Below are 17,151 nucleotides of genomic sequence, written 5' to 3' on the forward strand. Positions count from 1 at the left end.
AATTGATACTTGTCTGGGGCACAGATAGCCTGAAATTGAATCACAGTGACCCCAGTTTGAAACCGTTTGGCCCCCTTTTGAGGGAAAATTATCCTGCATCATTCAAACCAATTTAGAAATTATAATGGACGCCATTTTTTAAAAATATCTTTTATAAATTATAAACGATGATATGTAACCGTTGATTTTGTGTCACTTTAAATTCCAAAATGTACATATTGGTAAAAAATGATCCGTTCATTAAGGTGAAGGTTTCATTACTAAATTTCTTGTAAAAAGATAAAAAAAAAACATTAACCACTTGTGCTGCTCTTAGAATAAGAGAGAGAAAAAAAGAAATCGCGTAAACATTAGTAATTGCCACGACCAAAAAAATACGACACATTGCAAAATCTTTCTCTTGTTGTGCGAGCACATGTCCTAAAGATAGCAGCGCCAAGAATGAATCCACGCAGAGATAAGACTGAAACTTAGAACATTGTTGACATAGTTGGAAGTCGCGGCATTGAAGCGGCACACAAACGCAGCTCATCTCAGCTGCTCTTCTTCCCATCCCTCTTCTTCATTCTCGTCCTTCAGTTTTTTTATTTTTAAGATACTTTTTTTTTTTCTTCTCTGCTGCAGATTTTCAACTCTTTATTCTTAAATTTAGAACATTGACTTAGTTTTTATATTTTGTTTTTATTTCTTTAGGTGAACAATTTGTACTAGGCGCCACGGTAGCCGAGCGAGAGACCTGCAAAGCTAATATGCATTGTGGTACTGAGTTCGATTCCCGGTCTTGGCCTTGGATTTTATTTGATGGTTAAATGAGAAATAGTAAAGTACGTTTGCTATTCGCCTCCGTCCACGACACCTAGTAAATGGTAGTTGGACGTTAAGCCCCGCCTGAAAAAAATAGGCGATTACTTTACTTTACTTTACAATTTGTACTTCTTGCTACCTAATATTCTCTCTTTCATTAGTAAAAGAAAAGAAGACAAATTTGAGCTTTTACAAAAATATCTCGATGTCCTCTGGCGGAAAAAATTGACAAACATCAAGCTCTAAACAAACATGAAATTGATGAATATTTCCACCTCTATTTCTCTCCTCAAAATCTAGCGAAATGATCGGGATTTAAGCCTCATTTTATAGAGGCGTCTTTGTTGTAATAATGCCCAGTGAGCGAACTACCAAAGAGAAGTCCGAAAGAGATCGTACAGCATCTTATTAACAGCTCTGACATCAGTTTGAACTGCCGACATCTCTCTCGAGTTTATTCGTTAAGAGTGAATGCTGCGAATCTGTCCAGGCGAGGAAGCCCGGTAAGCATGGTGATGCTAGTTCGGAGCTGATGAGGAAAAGTTTGACTCTAGATTCAGCCAGCCAGACTACCACCTTGTTACCCAAAATTCCAAGATGATAAGTTACCCAGACTAGAAAATCATCTTGTTCCTAGCACTTTCTGTTTTTTTCTAAAACATACCAAAAGTCTAGAGCTGAAATCAAGAGACTAGTGCATTCAACGCAGCTATTCGAAAAGATGGAAATCCCATTTAATCGTGAATAGCGAATTCCTCTCAACCGAAACACATAATACAATAGGAATCAACCTCGGCCTGAAACATTGGCCACACCACGTTGTTTCATCGTTAACCAGACCTTTTTTTGGAGCAATTTAACACTATAAGGGGGGGGGAAAGAAAGATTCAGCGTAAACATGAAATTAAAAGAAGTTTTCCTATCAAAAAGAGTGTCTTGAAACCTCGAATATTTCAAATCCATCTCCATCCTGACCTAGTCTAGTAAGCTCTCCGATAAATAATCTCCGAGAAAAGTCAATTCTAGGCAGCAAGAAAAATGCATTATTTCCGCCGTGTGACGTGACTTTTTTTAACAGTTTCTTTTTTCATAAAGAAGATATTATTTATTACAAAGCATTTGAAACCTGTAACACTCGTCCCAATTAAAAATATATCGACAGAAACAAACATGGCGGCCGTACAAACTGGACAAGCTGACAGATGGACAGTTAGAATGTTTTATAAATTTACTATGTGTCTACACAGGATGGGTGAAGAACTCTGCAGGGTGTCTCGTTATAACAAACTAGTCTGCCTATCATTATTATTTTACGTACAAAGATAAGTAGTAATAGTTTGTTACACTCTGTCAAACAAAAAAGAAAAAGGTTTTTGTATTTACTATTTTTATATTGAGGTTGTAAATGTTCCATTTATACGGAGTTTATTTCATATTCTGTGAACTTTTGTCTTGTAATGGAGAGTTTGAAGTAAGACTTACGTAGAAAAATTACCCTTATACTTCAAGTAATAATTCTGTAATGTTCAAAGTAATTCCGATTTTAGTTTTTTAGCGAAATTAAGGCGGTAGTAACTATAGTAAAAATAAAATAAAGTAATTGCCTAATTTTTCAGGCATGGCTCATTGTCCATCTACCAATAGGTGACGTAGACGAGAATGGAAGCTTATAATTTACTAATAACCTTTTTTTTCATCAATAAAAAGTAACTTCAAGAAGGATTCGGATTGGGGAATCACGTTTATAACTACTACAAACGTATGTACAGTACCATTACTTTTTGTTTACAGGATTACATAAATATAATCATTACATCGCTAGTGTGTATATTATATCTCAAAAACTCAAAATTACATAGAACTTAATCTTGGTATGTAGTTAGGTTACTTTGCTATAACTGACCCTAAGATTTCAACATATGGAGTGGAATTTTGGGGATCAGCCGAAGAATCCACTATAGAATCTAATCTTTAAACTTTTAAGAACGAAGTAAAACAAACTTCAGTGTTTAGGTTGGCGTAGAAGAGGATTTACATCAAGGAGAAAGAAAGCTTAAGACTTTGTAGGCGACCTACGAGTACGCCTAACTAAAGTGGATCCGGCTAGATCCGTACAGTGACAATACGAGTATTGTCGAGTGACAATCGTAATAGTATTCGTTTTAGAATACTTACTTTACTTATCCGACTTTTCCTCCATAAGTTAAATCTTGTCAGAACTATTTATGTCCCCAGTCTTCGCGAATGAATCCATATTGCAGCCATCTCTTCCCCAGATGTCGCTTCCCATGCTGTACATCCTGTCTACGTCTTCTTTAGAAAAGGTTCACTGCTAGAGGCATAGGAATGAATATTTAGACCACCTTAACGTTTCTTCTTATTTCTCTGCTCAACTGCTCCTTTACATCCATTACGATATCTAAGCTTTTATCTCAGTTGCTAACTGCGCATTCGCGGGCAGATTTATTGAACTCAAAAATCACTCCATCGAATCACTAATGCTTCTAATTAAGTTTCTAACTCTACCCACCGAAATCTCCTTGTTCCCTATATTTCTGCAAGATACCGTTATGTTATCCACTCCTCAGTTTTCTCACATCCTGACCGTATATTTTCTCAACTTTCTTACAACAGGAAATCCTCCATGTTGGTTGAAACGTCATCTGATCTTCTTAATGAAGGGAAGTTGCCAGTGCATAATAGTGAAATGCTCTATTTTGGGAGTTTTACCATTGGGTGAATTCTCTCCTTATGTTACTCGCGTATTTATAATGCACCATGTTGTATCAGCTTCGTTTGTTGCAGACATTTGCTTCAGTTGTGAAAAGAAATAAACTTAAGAAAATAAATAAATTCAACTGGTTGTGCTATAACTTGGATTAAGGCATTTTTCTCAGTTTTTCTGGAGATCACTTCCAACCGTTTCCTTTCAACTTCGATTAATGTTAGCTCAATTAAATGCCCTAATCTATTTCTGGAGAGATGTAGTTTTTGTTTTGAAGACAGAGTAACGAATATAAAAAATAAATTTAAAAATGATCCAACTCTATTAACGACCAATATCATAAATTAGTAATTCATGACAGAGAAATTAGTAAATATTATATGAATAGTATAATTCCTCTGCGTTAAAGTTTCGAATAGTTTAATAAATTAAACAGCTAACCGATTAGTAACGCTGGTAGGTTTCTGAAAGGTTGAAATAAGAAAGAGGTTAGAAATGTATATATGTATACAAGTATAAACAGGGTGAGCTGTAGCCTTAGTAAATCAAATGGTAATATTATTAGGAACATTTAAAGTGTTAATATGAATGAATTATGGTCAAATAGAATATACAGAAGAGGTTGGATGTAGTATTATACACTGTACAGTACACTCGTATCCCGGCCACCTTGGGTGTTCCTGCAGAGCTCGTCGGTCTTCTTAGCTGTCCTCACATTCTTCTTACCAATTCTCCAATTATGATAATTTGTTTCAGTTTTCTTTCCATTCAAGTTTTCCAAGCTGAGAAGCTGCCAACTGTTGGTGCTTTAAAGAAAGTCTTTCTTAATAATGACAAGAACGACTTTTCTTCTAATTTCGTCTTTTGCCTGAACTCATCTGAAGGCCTAACACTTTTATATGAAATATTTCCCAGAAAAATTGATTTTGGGGGTTTCTCGAAGCAATTGCTACGCTAAGCTTCCCTTTCAGGTACTCATTCCAAATAATTGATTCTTCCGCTGCAAATTTAGAATTAAGAGTTGCTACAAGCATCAGTAAAATACCAATTTTTGAATAAATCCTGTAAAACAGATGCATAGTTTTGCAGAATAGATCTAAAATTTGTTGGAAATCATAGCACAATTCACCTGAACTGAATGTATCATTCAATGATACACTAGTCAAAGATGCGGAACCAATGCAACTGCACTAATAAATAATTTAAATAATTCTAACTCAGTCCAATAAAAAACTAAAAAACAAAAAGCCACTACTGCAGTCAAGAGACTATAACGCACATGTTTATGATGAAAATAAAAGTAATACTGCCACCGAAGGTAACAACATCATCAACAACCACACAACAATGGCACACACATCATCGACGCGCGTTGCTTCCCCTCCAATCGACTGCTGTAAATATGAATATCTAGAACGATGTACGCTGGGTGTCACGTAGTCGGCAACACTCTAGACATAACAATGTATATCTGTATAACGGTAATATAGCTAGTTCTATTTACTTTAACACATATGTCTCGCTCTTCAGGCTTTACTCTCGACTATAAAAGAACATTAGTCATTTCTTCCAATAGCAACATCTTAATGTATCAATACAACATCATTCACCATCTATTTTGAATGGTATTCTTTGAAAAAAACATATTTTAATTTTTATATTTATTTTCAATACAATATCTCAAGGGCGCCATAGGCATTAACTTTACTACAGTATGGTTTCAACCTTCAGATGGGATTATACTTTCCCTTATATCATGTCCTTAAGGATAAAATCGCTTCTCAAGTCTTATTTTCAACTAATAAGAAATCCTCTGGAAGAAGTTTCTCCTTCTCAATTCCTTGGAAGGGAGTACGCTAACGTATTCTGATACGTCGAATGCAGTTAAGTATGTAACTCCGGACATCAGAAATTCGTGAAAAAATGATATGATCGTGCCCAATTTGTTCCTGCACTACTTTCTTTAAGTAAAAATCTGGTAGGATTCATACTTACAACAATCCCATCAAATCCACATTTATAAGAAGCAAATTTAAGGTTAAAAAAAAACAAAAAAAAACACCTTTTACGATTCATATTAGTATTTCTTCCGGAAGCCGGATGAAGAAGGCTGATAATGCGATTGGACATGACCTCATGTTCAAGCCCTGATGAAGTTATAAAGCCTGGCCGATAAAATAGAAAATGTGATGTCTAATGTTTGCAACCTTCTTTAAATAGTCCAATACAAAGATTAAAATTAAAAACAAAAATTATTGGCTATTAAAAAAGTTCACAAATATTAGACAACACATTTCCTATTTTATCGGCCAATACCAAGAGAATGTAAAATGCTATTTGTAAATTATTTATTACAAGAATAGTGCATGAAAAGATATGCACATGAATAAACAATTTATTATTGTGCAATTCTAATATATTGCAATATGCAAATTGAATAATTCTGTCAACAACAAATTCGTCATTTTGTGAGTTGTTCTAAATTATATGTACTAAGAGGAAAGATGATGCAGTTGGTGAAAGAAATGATTTCATTTGCAAAACAAAACGAGAAATGGCGTCCATCCTTGAACTTCCTGCAATTAGTCAAATTCCAAGGTTCAAATTTAAGCAAATTCGATTTTTAATAAAAACTTATTGTAGTTTTTCTATAAAATTTGGTAAATTGTTCTTCTATTTTTTGTTTTTAATTATGCAAATACACACACACACTTCAATTTGTGAAAACAAATTTTTTTTGCGTTTAGAAAGACCCAAAATGTGTCCTTGCAGAGATAAACGATTGCAATACTCTCTCTAACAAAGGTAAGATTAAACAATAACAATTGTTTTTGTGATCGAATATAGTTCAGACATCGATACTTAGAGATACTTCACCACATAAGTGGTCAGAGATAGTATAAAAATTTCAAATTTAGGGAGGGAATCGATGATCTTTGTAGCAGTGAGGAATAAATAGTCGAATTTAATAGGCAGCTGTAAGAAGACCAGGTGTACTACTGACAGCCCTCTCCATGTCCAGAGCTCGCCTCCTGTCAGCCAATACAGAGCACTAAAGCCTTAAACCTGTTCACACCTATATGGCGCTTACATAAACTTCTATACACTAGATGGTATAAAAAGGAATAAATAATACAGGATCAAACCATTAATTTTCTTACCCTACATCATGTATTCTAAAATAATTATGCCTTTTGCCTCTTATTAATTACTCACATTGAGTCAGTATACATTTTTGTTTTAAATATAGACCAAGTATCGGCAACACATTCTGGCACATTTCCACTTTCTATTTCTAGGATTTCTATATTTCATTATTCCTTCTTAACACTCACGATAAGATGGTAAAGCTTGCCTTCACTTACACAACAGTGGTACCGTCACAAAGAAGTAGTAGAGATAGATTTTTCAGCTGGTTTTTTAGTCTGGATAGCCTGCTAAACTTTGAGCTAAAGTGGGAAGAAACAGTCGCTTGGTATGATCCGTTTAAAGCCATTAAGAGTAAGTCTCAGAAGTCTATGGGTGGAAACCCCTCACTAAAGGCAAACATAAGCATTACTAATTACTCCAACTACTAACCTAATTACTAAGAGGACCTTCCGGATGATCCGGAAGCTTTTTTGACGGGCTACTGCAGACTGAAAAGCTAGCAAACCAGTGTATTGCCTGTGTAAGTTCTGTCAAGAAGAAGAGAATACCGCACTACTCGTGTAACGAAAGGCTGATATAGCTCCGAGGTTGGGTTCTTAGGAGAAGAAAATAGTCTTCATACCTTCATCCAGGAGCTCAGTCTTCTAAGGCTAATTAAACAGACAGGAGGTGCTCTATCAAGTGGGTGTTTTCAGTGGCGAAGTAGGATGGAGCTCCTGGAATCATCTTATTTAAAGTAAGTTCCGACACTTTGCAAAACCATTTCGTTAAAGTAATTCTGTTTAGCTTAAAATAAGTGGCAAAAAGGAACGTCTTAGAAAAATCAAAGAAGAGCAATAATAATCACTATGATCAAAAAAATTTTCGAGAATAATTTCTTTCACATAAACTAGACGTTTTAACGCTCCCAGAGTCTCAAAAAAGTCGTTTATGAAAAATGTTCACTGAGTCTAAATATTTTTTTTGGAGCAAACGAAAATTTGCTGGAAGGGCGAGCTTAATGTCTTGTTTTTTGAGTATTTCGAAGGGATCAGCAAGAATCCTTCAACTCTACAATTTTGTTGAGGTTTATTTCACTTATTTGAGGTTTTCTCGTGGCATTTTGAAGGAATATTTAATTTTTGTTGATATTTCTACTTTTTGCATTTATTTATCTTGTACACATCACTAGTTTCTTGTTTCACTAAATACAGAGTATTTTATTATGTATTCCTTTGGAGGATGGAGAGAGATAATGATTTAGAACATAAGTAGTAAATAAGATAATGTTGTATTTGTTTGTATAAAGAGTTGCGGACTCGGGAACTCTTGACCGTTTGTTAAGGAGTAATTAACAAAGAAAAAGAGGACAAACTCTCTCTTTCTTTCCTCTATTTCTGCTTCTTCTTCTTCTTCTTCTTAAAGTTCTTCGGCAGGCCGTATTTACTGGTAATGGCTGGCTGGTCGGTACAGAACTTGAATGTGGTGGCAGTACCTCTACCAGCCAATGTGAAAAACTAGTCGGTTACCACAACCACAAACCCAGACCGGTCTTTCTCATTGCGTCTTCTCTTGGCTCTCCTTTTGTTCTATGTATTCTCTAGATAACACAAGATTTTCAAGTCTTTCCAATGTTTCTTTCCAGCCGTTGCATGTTCTTTAATTTTCAATTCTTCCACTATGTGCTTGTTTCATTTCTTAAGTTTTTTTTTTTCAAAACCTGTATTTCATAACTTGGACATCCCTGGTGGGTAGAGGGCGTTACTTACTGGTTTATTAGATAAAAACTTAATTTAATTCAACTGTTAGTTGCAATTTCTAGTTTTTCTTTAGAAATTCTAACCAACATAACTAAGCTTTAAAATATTTTCATCCTGGTTGGTCTAAACTTCTTTTAAATTGAAAAGTCTCGTCGTTATTCCAGCCATTAAGCTCGGGCAGTGGCATTCCAACATATTTCTTGAGGGGCCGATTATGGAGTCAAGATCGTTTTCAGTTTTTTTTTTTGTTTTTAAAGAATAATATGTATCTTATGTACGGAAGATTTTATTCTTCTTTACTCGCTTACACGGCCCATCTTAAGAAAACGACTGGTGAGCTACGCAGTATTATGCTTTGATTAGATTTTCTATGCCTTCTTTATACAATACGGAAAATCATACATCAAGTTGACTATCGAACCTACGCCTAAGTCACTGATTTCGTCCGTCCGCAGTACGAGTGTTTTTTCGTATCCTTGACCGATTAGAGAATTTCCTTCCTCATCTGCAATTGATTTATCAGTTTGGTGCAGAGAATTCCATTTCATTTCTGTTTCTGTTCCTCACTGCACTTGCTGACTCAGTTGACTGCAATCAATTTTCCTTGATCTAAGTTTCTACAACTTATTCAAGGCGAGTTGCCTTGCATCTTAATCTAATCTTTAGTCAAAATAAATAAAACAAAAAAAAAACAAGTTAAATAAATGAATGAATAAAAGAAAGTGACAAATTTTAAAAAATTTTCACAATAAAACGAATCATAAAAAAATATTCAAAATAAACGAGTAATGAACAAGTTCTATGAACTTGATTCTTGAAATGAAACTCTTTTTTTAACTTTAAATACATTCATAATAAAAAGATGTAGATTTTGTGGTTTATTTATTAAAAGATACTTCACTGTTTTTAATAAAAAGATATGGTAATTTCAAATTTAATACTTCTGAAACAAACTGTAATCGTTGACTCGATACTCAAGGAGGCACTAAATGGGCGGGTGAATCCTCTTATGTTACGTAATAGTCACGTGATTTACTTGTTTCAAAAACAGTTGCACCTGCAGTTGAAATTTAAAAAAGTCATTGATGTATAATTATATTCGATTATCAGTATACTGGAGCTCTTTCCATTATACTGGTGCTTTAAAGCTGGGTTTTTATTATTTTTATATCAAACATTTTAACAGGGAAAATATATATTTAAAGTTATTATTTTTTAAATAATCACTTTGTTTAAAGGGTTGAAGACTCACCTGTCTGACCAGCAAAGAGCGTCTTCTCTATACCTGGAACAGAAGATTTTTTTTTTACTTTTAATATCTCAGAAACTGTTCAAAATAAATCTCCTAAATTACACCAAAGACACGAAAAGTTGAAATCCTTTTTTTATGCTGACTTTCACCATCATTTGATAGAGTACATTACGACAATCTATGATGAATCTATTGTCCAAATTGAACAATCAAAAATCAATATATTGTTGAATAAGTATGTTTTAGCCAGATACGAGATGTAAAGGCACTTTAGCTGTTCTAGATCTAGACTTCTAGAGACAGAGAGAGAGAGTGCCTGGACCAATTGCCGGTAATTCTAGCCTTCCCTTGTTGCCGGCGGTAATTGGGAGGATGTCGTGTATCATCCTGTATGGTCCACTACCAACAATTCTTAACGTGCGTATTATCAACATCACACATGGACACTTTAATGTGTTGCTTTTGACATAACTAGGCCAACATATCTAGGTGCTATTTCCCATTACTAGTTGAAATGAACTTTAGGTTTCATTTATACTGTGTACCGTTTAGGTAATAGTTTTAATATTGTCAAGATCAGTTTCGTTTTGTTTTAAACAAAGAAATCGGAAAACTAACACGACTTTTTCTTTTAAAATTCTGTTGCTTTTCATTTTTTTCCTTCTCTACTGTTCTAAATGTTAGTTCGTTTCAATATAACATTCACTGCACTGAAACGGCCATTTTGAGATAAGCTTGAAGTCCAAACCCAAGAACTTCTCTTAAAATAAAAAAAAAGTCAAACCAAAGCGACAGTTCTTTATCTAAATTGAGTCGTGGAAACTCAAACAAAACCATGAATCAATGAACCATTCAGAAGTCTGAAATGATTCCTTCAAAGGAACCTTCTTTAAGACAAAAATTCAAGAACAAAAGTTTGAACCATCTGAACGCTTGAACTGAATCATATGAATCAAGTCCTTTATTTATTTTCTTTTTGAAAAAAAAAAGACTACAAAGATTGGTAAAGAAGCGATGGACCAGTCACAGCATCATCACGCTCTAAAAATTGAATCATTTCCGAGGGGTGGAACAAAGTATGGGATTCCCGAGCAAAAATCATCCGTACCAAACAATCCGTGCCATTTTTTTTGTACCAAACTTGTTATTTGATCTAAACATTACTTGGTGTAGATTAGATTAGATTAGATTAGGGTGGCCTCAAGGCCTGCGCCACCGCGACCCCTGTTACTTGGTGTAAGCATGGGTACAATCTTGGAACTCACTGCTTTGTCCGCACACGCCGGATGAGCTACTTCTACTTCCAGACAGTTTATTACTTCCAGTCGGCAGCTAACGACATCTAGAGATGTTCACCCAACTCACTACGAAACAGTCAAACATTCCGCGAATCTTCTTTTCCAATTAAAAATATGTTACAATTTCGTAAAATCTGTCACATAGGTCTTCTTCTAGTTCTTCACACAGTTTTAGTCTATGATTGAAAATCGTGGAAAACCGAGACAACTCAGTAATACGTAATAAACCTGCATAAATTCCAAATAAATAAATTCAAATCTGCACCCAAAATCTCCTCCGGTAGATGTACCGCATTAAGCAGCGCAAAGATATACACAAGAGCGAAATGCTCCAACTTTTCTACAGTTCGTACACACTCAGACAAACTTGTATTTCCGCTGTTAACAGCGTAATTCCTCTCATCAGAGATTATAAAGAGGATAAGTTGTTGGTTGCATTTCATTTCTTATTGCTGTTAAATTTGGGTGACTGACTTTTAATTCATTCAATTTTTAAATGTTACTTCATTATTTTTCTACTTTAATATTAATTTATATTTCTTTTGGGAATATTGAGGAGTTCGTGAAACGCTTTGTAGCCATATAAACAGCAGTAAACTTTTGGAATTGTCTATTAACTGTTAGTAGTAAGTATTTAAAGATGATCAAGACAAGGTAATCGCCCTGTTGATAATGCAGGGTGATTGGGCCGTCCAAGTAGAATACGGAGAACACATTACATTACTAGGGGGTAATAATGGGTCGGCCACAAAATGGAAACTCACACTGGACCACTTAGAATGAGTCTTGTGACAGTTTTTAGAAGGTATTAAGTATTGTCTAAGTACCAGTCAAGTCTGTTGGGAGTGATACTTAGCTTTGATTAGACCTCTACCAAATACCGCATTACTCCCATAAAATGAACACTCCTTCTCCGTAAACTGACCACTGCTGACTCAGTACCTTTTTTGTCACAAAATTGATGTGATCACAGATCTAAGAACTGTTCCACTCATTCCTTCTTCTTGCTTAAAAGAAAATATTCTGGAAGTGTTCAGATTTTAGAAATCAAGTTATCTGCAGGATATGAGCTCGAACGTGTCGAAAATAAAAAATGGTGTGCATGTATCTGTTTATAACATAAAACAAAACATCAGCAAATACTAGGAAATTCAAATTTTAAATTTGTTTTAGATAGGTACGAGATAAGGACTTGGTAAAAAACTTTAAGATGAAATCGATCATCCTAATCGATCATTTTCCAGTGGGGAATATCTCAAAAATTGTTTGTGGGATTTCCTTCATAGTCTCTACTCATTGCATACTCGACGTTTAGTAACTTTTAATTGAAGCATTTAGAAATTAGGGCATATATATACAGGAATATAATTATATTTTCCCTACTATTCATTGGTAGATCCTTAGTTTCGACCATTGGGTTCATTTTATTGTTCCTGTTGCTTCTCTTCCGCCTAAAATTGTAATATTGAAATCTCCACGACAAAGGAAGACCGAAGTGCCTCTTTCGTTATTCTCTAGACAGAATTCGTTGAGTGATTAACGACAGTGTTGCTCTCAGCGCATATATTTGACACTTTTAAGATTTTTATCAAACAATATCCAGGACGCCGGAAACAAATCTTCAAATCGGGTCCTCGCAGTCAAAATGGGTCCGTATATAAGGCTATTTATTTTTTGTATTTTTGGTAAATGCAGCAATTAACCTTAGATGTTTAAACACCTTTAAAAATAAAATGCAGCCAATGGAAGATGAACAGTTTAAACCAGATTTTTCGTACTTTTAGACAGAACATAAAATTACCCATGAGCATGGAATAGCAAACTCATACCTCTTAATCTTGTGGTTTTAAGTATCTTCTTTGTTAAAACAAAAATTTGACGAATATGAAGCCATTTGAAAAGAAAAGGCACAGAAGTTATTTTATTTAAAACAAGAAATGAGCCCGCAGAAGCGTGAAGCTGTCCATGTATCAGCGCAAAGATCTGGGAGCCATTACTTTGTAAGATACACACACCTGGCCAGTGGCCTCTTTGCGGACACCCATCCTCTCCCACAAATCAACCACCAGATTTGAGGGGGTTCATATCTTCCTAAAACCAGAGACAACTCAAAACACTCTATTCCTTAACTTAGTCCTTAATATTTAGTACTCTATCTAACTATAGTAAATCAGAAGCTCACAAGAGTTTGAAATTCGATACGAACAGATAGCGTTCTACACAATCTGGTTATCTCACCTGTTTTACCTCTCCTTTTCGTTTGGCCATTATTTATGAGCTCACAGATTTTCGTCCACGTACACCTTAATATAGTTTCTATAAATATAGTCTGTATAATAATTTTAACTTCTTTCTCATGTTCTAATCTGCTAAGTTTAATAAATGTCCTAGTTGAGAGTAATGTACATCTTAAAAAAATCTTCCAACTTGGTGGTCTGAGACATTTTTACTTTTATTTTATTATTTATTTTTTATTGCATTGTTTTAGATTGATCATTTTACACTTTGTTGGTATGAGACGTTTATTCCAGCTTCCTCCAATTTTCTTACGACGAGAAATGATATACATTTCAAGTTTCTAAGAATGGAAGGGGGGCTAAAACACATGTCCTCCTCAAGATTCTAACATAAACTTTTTCAAACTCCAGACTTAGGAGACATAATTCATTCTTACTTAGACTGTAAAGGAAGAGGAATTAGTTCATCCAACTAATGAAGTTCCTGGATTCGAATCCAGCTGCTGACCATTAGATTTTTCTCTTTCTAGGAGCTTCTTGCAGCGCACTGTCCGGTAATGGATAGTATTATCTGTAACGAGAGAATACTATCCGGAGGCCGGCAGTGCAGTGAAAGAAGCACCGGGTGCCAATATCCTCAGATGTTGTCGCTTCTTTAAAAAAAAAAAGAAAAAAAAAGTACACTTTTCAGAAATGACACTCATTTCCTCTCACCATGATTGCCGTAAAATTTCCCCCAAAATAATGTTTCAGTTCTAATCTGATTCAAAATTTGTACGGCTTTAAATTATAATAGGGAAAGATGTTTGGCATTGCAAGAGAAATTCATCAGAAAAACCAAACTAAGGAAAGCTCAACAAAGTGTACTGCATCCTCAAGCAATGTGCAACTTCAGTATGGTGTACGGTTTAACCACTTTCACTGAAAATAAAAGACATTGAACTAATTGCTTGAATGGTAAGTTTGAAGAAATAGAAACTTTACAGTAGTGATTTTTGAGTTTTTAAATGTTTAAATTGACTCCATTCATGTTAGGTTTAATGGTGATGTGTCACTTAAGGCGAATACACATTCCCTTATTACCTGAAGCTGTACACCATCCAGTTAAAGGCAAGATCAGTAAAATTCACTGCAAGTAGCAAATTTTTTTAGCTAGGGAAAACCCAGTAAGATTTTCCCTTGTTTCTTTTAGGTCCAACGTTTTTCGGAAAACAAGCCACCAAACTTTAAGATTTTTCGTGATATTTTGTTATTACTTTCAAAGAAAAATATTGTAGAAGGAATAGAAGGATGAAATGGCGAGGTATAACTATAAAGAGCAATATTAAAAGAAATAAAAACATTAAAAAAAAAAAATCTGTATTTAACGATTAGACCCTTACTTAGAAAAGTAACAAGTTAAAGTTAGTTTTATAGCAAAACTGTGAAAGGTAAAAACTGGCCTTTAGTGAATGCTATAGTCGTAAATTTTAATGTTGGTGCATAATCAGATAGTGCAGGTGGATTCCTGCTCAGTTGAACTCTTGAGGAGCGGTTTTAGTTTGTACCAAGCTGAACTCTGGGCTGTGAGTAGTGTTTAATGTTATAGGATTGTTTGTATCTGGAATGTATTGGACTGTTATTGGATTCAGTTCTTTTTTCTTTTTCTGATTCCCAACGCAAATGGGCACCTGACACAAGCAGAGGTTCTATAAAATCTTAATTCAGCAATGGAAGTCCAATCAGCGAGAGCTCCTGGCGGAGTTTAAGTTCCGCTAGTGTTTTGTAGCTTATTTAAAGAAAAAGGTAAGTATGTACAAGTAATTGCGTATGTGGTTGGTTTGGAATCCTAAAAGGACAAAGTTATATTTATACTGTGTACCTATAATAATTGCTAACTAAAATATTTAATAACAAGTTTAACAGATTGGTAAACATTCATGGATTAAAATGTTTGAGTATATTTCTGCCTTACAAACTTAACAAAATAACTACATAAAATGTGTAAAAATGTGTTACCAATAATGTAGGTATGTCTTAATTATACCATTTAGAATGTGCCATTTTGTAAAACCTCCTTGGATGATTTCAGTCTGATGTGACTTATTGCCTAAGCATATTGTGGTACACGGTCAATTTTGTTTAAAAAAAACACTGAGCGCTGTCTTGATGATGATGTCTTTTAAAGTAATCAGTACCAGTTATCTTTGGATTGTTTTGTGTGAACCACGGTTCATGTAAATCGATCAGCAACAATTCATTTTGGAAAACTCATTCATTGCAGATAACTCTTAGTTTCTGTAACTCAACCAACCCGCATAGCCACGCCCTGAAGAGGACAATATATTTGTGGAAACGTTGGCAAAGAGACGAGTTGTTTTATTTGACCGATTCCTTGCAAATCTTCCATCCTAAGTTTAACAATTTACGGTCACGAAACCAATATATTCATAATTGCAGATAATACAATTTATTTAATTGAAGATCTGTTTGTATTGAAAGAAGAAAGCCTATTTCCAATTTGTGATTATTAAAATATTTGCATCTTAAGGAGCTGTAAAATGGGCATTCAGTTAGAAAATGTTCCAAGGTATCATTTTTAGTTTCAAAACAAGTAAAACACTAATTGTCTGGTTTAAATTTAAACGTTCTTCCCATTTTCCAATTATATAATCTTAACTGAACTTCTTACCTTAATCTACTAATAGAAGTATTAAAATTGAGAAAGGGCTGACTGTGTTTACTGTATTAATTTCCTCAAGTAAATACAGCCATTTTCTCTAATGAGAAATGTATTTATTACTGTAGGAAGAACGCAATGTAAGAGAAAATATATCTAGCACACATCGTTATCATTAAATATTTATTGTCTTCATTGAATCTTTATCGCTAAATCAAAGAGACACTATGTGCAAATAACTGAAATACGAGTATTGTATAATTCGAAGAACAATTCTATGAAGGTCTGTCTATTTTGTGAAGGTAGACTTGACACCTCTAGGTAATATGAAACTAGTTTAGCATACAATGTGGATGGATTTGAAATCAAAAGGCTATAATGATTCTCTAGAGTATGGTAGCGTGTCAAATACAGAAGAAAGTATGACAGGCAAGTTATTTCTAAATAATTGGTACTTTCTTTTGTCTCTATGTATCCCATCTGAAACAGAGAGAAACGTTTCAGTTATGTCATAGACTTTGTCCATTTATTTGCTAAATTAAATTGTCTGATCTGAAAACAAAAATCTTGAGCACTTCATTCTTTTGCTGAAATTATCGCCCAAACGGAACATTAAAAAATTTATTACAACTTCAAGCAATTAAAAAAATACCTGTACTTTTAAAAAGAAGTTCATTTGTCTAAATAAATTTTTTATAAAGCGCAGTTGTAATTTTCGGCAGATGTTTTATTGGTTGACCTTTACTGAATATGAGAATGGTGCTGGATGCTGGATGCTGGAGGATGAAACAAACCAATTTGTGGTTACACATTCCTGTAAACTTCATTTCTTTAACAGTGTTAACTTTCAAAAACTTTACTTGCATTATTCTGATACTTTTCTCAAAAATGTATTCAAAACAACACCTAATTGCTTTTGAATATGACTGCTTCGATTAAACTAACCTTTTTAGATGCGAGTGTATCGTTTCAAACTAACTGGAGCTCGGTAAGATTCTAAAGTATCTCCTTCAAATTAAGTTATCTGCAGTAGGTTTCTGGGATGTCTTCCCCAACACCTTATTCCAATTCCCATGTTTCTAAATCTTCTTTGAAAGATGAAATCACAAACATGGACATGTATTGGTCGTTTATCTGCTCCCAAAATCTGCAGTTATCATCACGTTCTAGGTCCTACTTTTTCTATTTAGCCGCCAATAATGAGTATCAGAAGTTATTGGCGTAAATAATAATGGATACTCCATCCTCAGCACAAAAACTGCAGCTCCATCAATGCTCACATTCATG

At 34.4% G+C, this 17,151-nt stretch overlaps 1 protein-coding gene across 2 annotated transcripts in view; it reads right to left on the reverse strand.

Moving 5' to 3' along the window:
• The window catches only part of trh (PAS domain-containing protein trachealess), a 350,233-nt gene that overhangs the window by 259,300 nt on the left and 73,782 nt on the right, over nt 1-17,151 (reverse strand). The window contains exon 2 of one of the 2 annotated variants that reach the window (XM_074129093.1): nt 9,671-9,703. The exons of the other annotated variant lie outside the window; for it this stretch is intronic. Coding sequence (XP_073985194.1) covers nt 9,671-9,703 — 33 coding nt within the window. The remainder of the gene's footprint in view (nt 1-9,670; nt 9,704-17,151) is intronic. 2 annotated transcript variants of the gene reach the window in all.

Source organism: Rhodnius prolixus, unplaced genomic scaffold (genome assembly GCF_049639745.1).
Source record: "Rhodnius prolixus isolate KJV_2025 unplaced genomic scaffold, Rpr scaffold_1, whole genome shotgun sequence".
Classification (NCBI taxonomy): Eukaryota; Metazoa; Arthropoda; class Insecta; order Hemiptera; family Reduviidae; genus Rhodnius; species Rhodnius prolixus.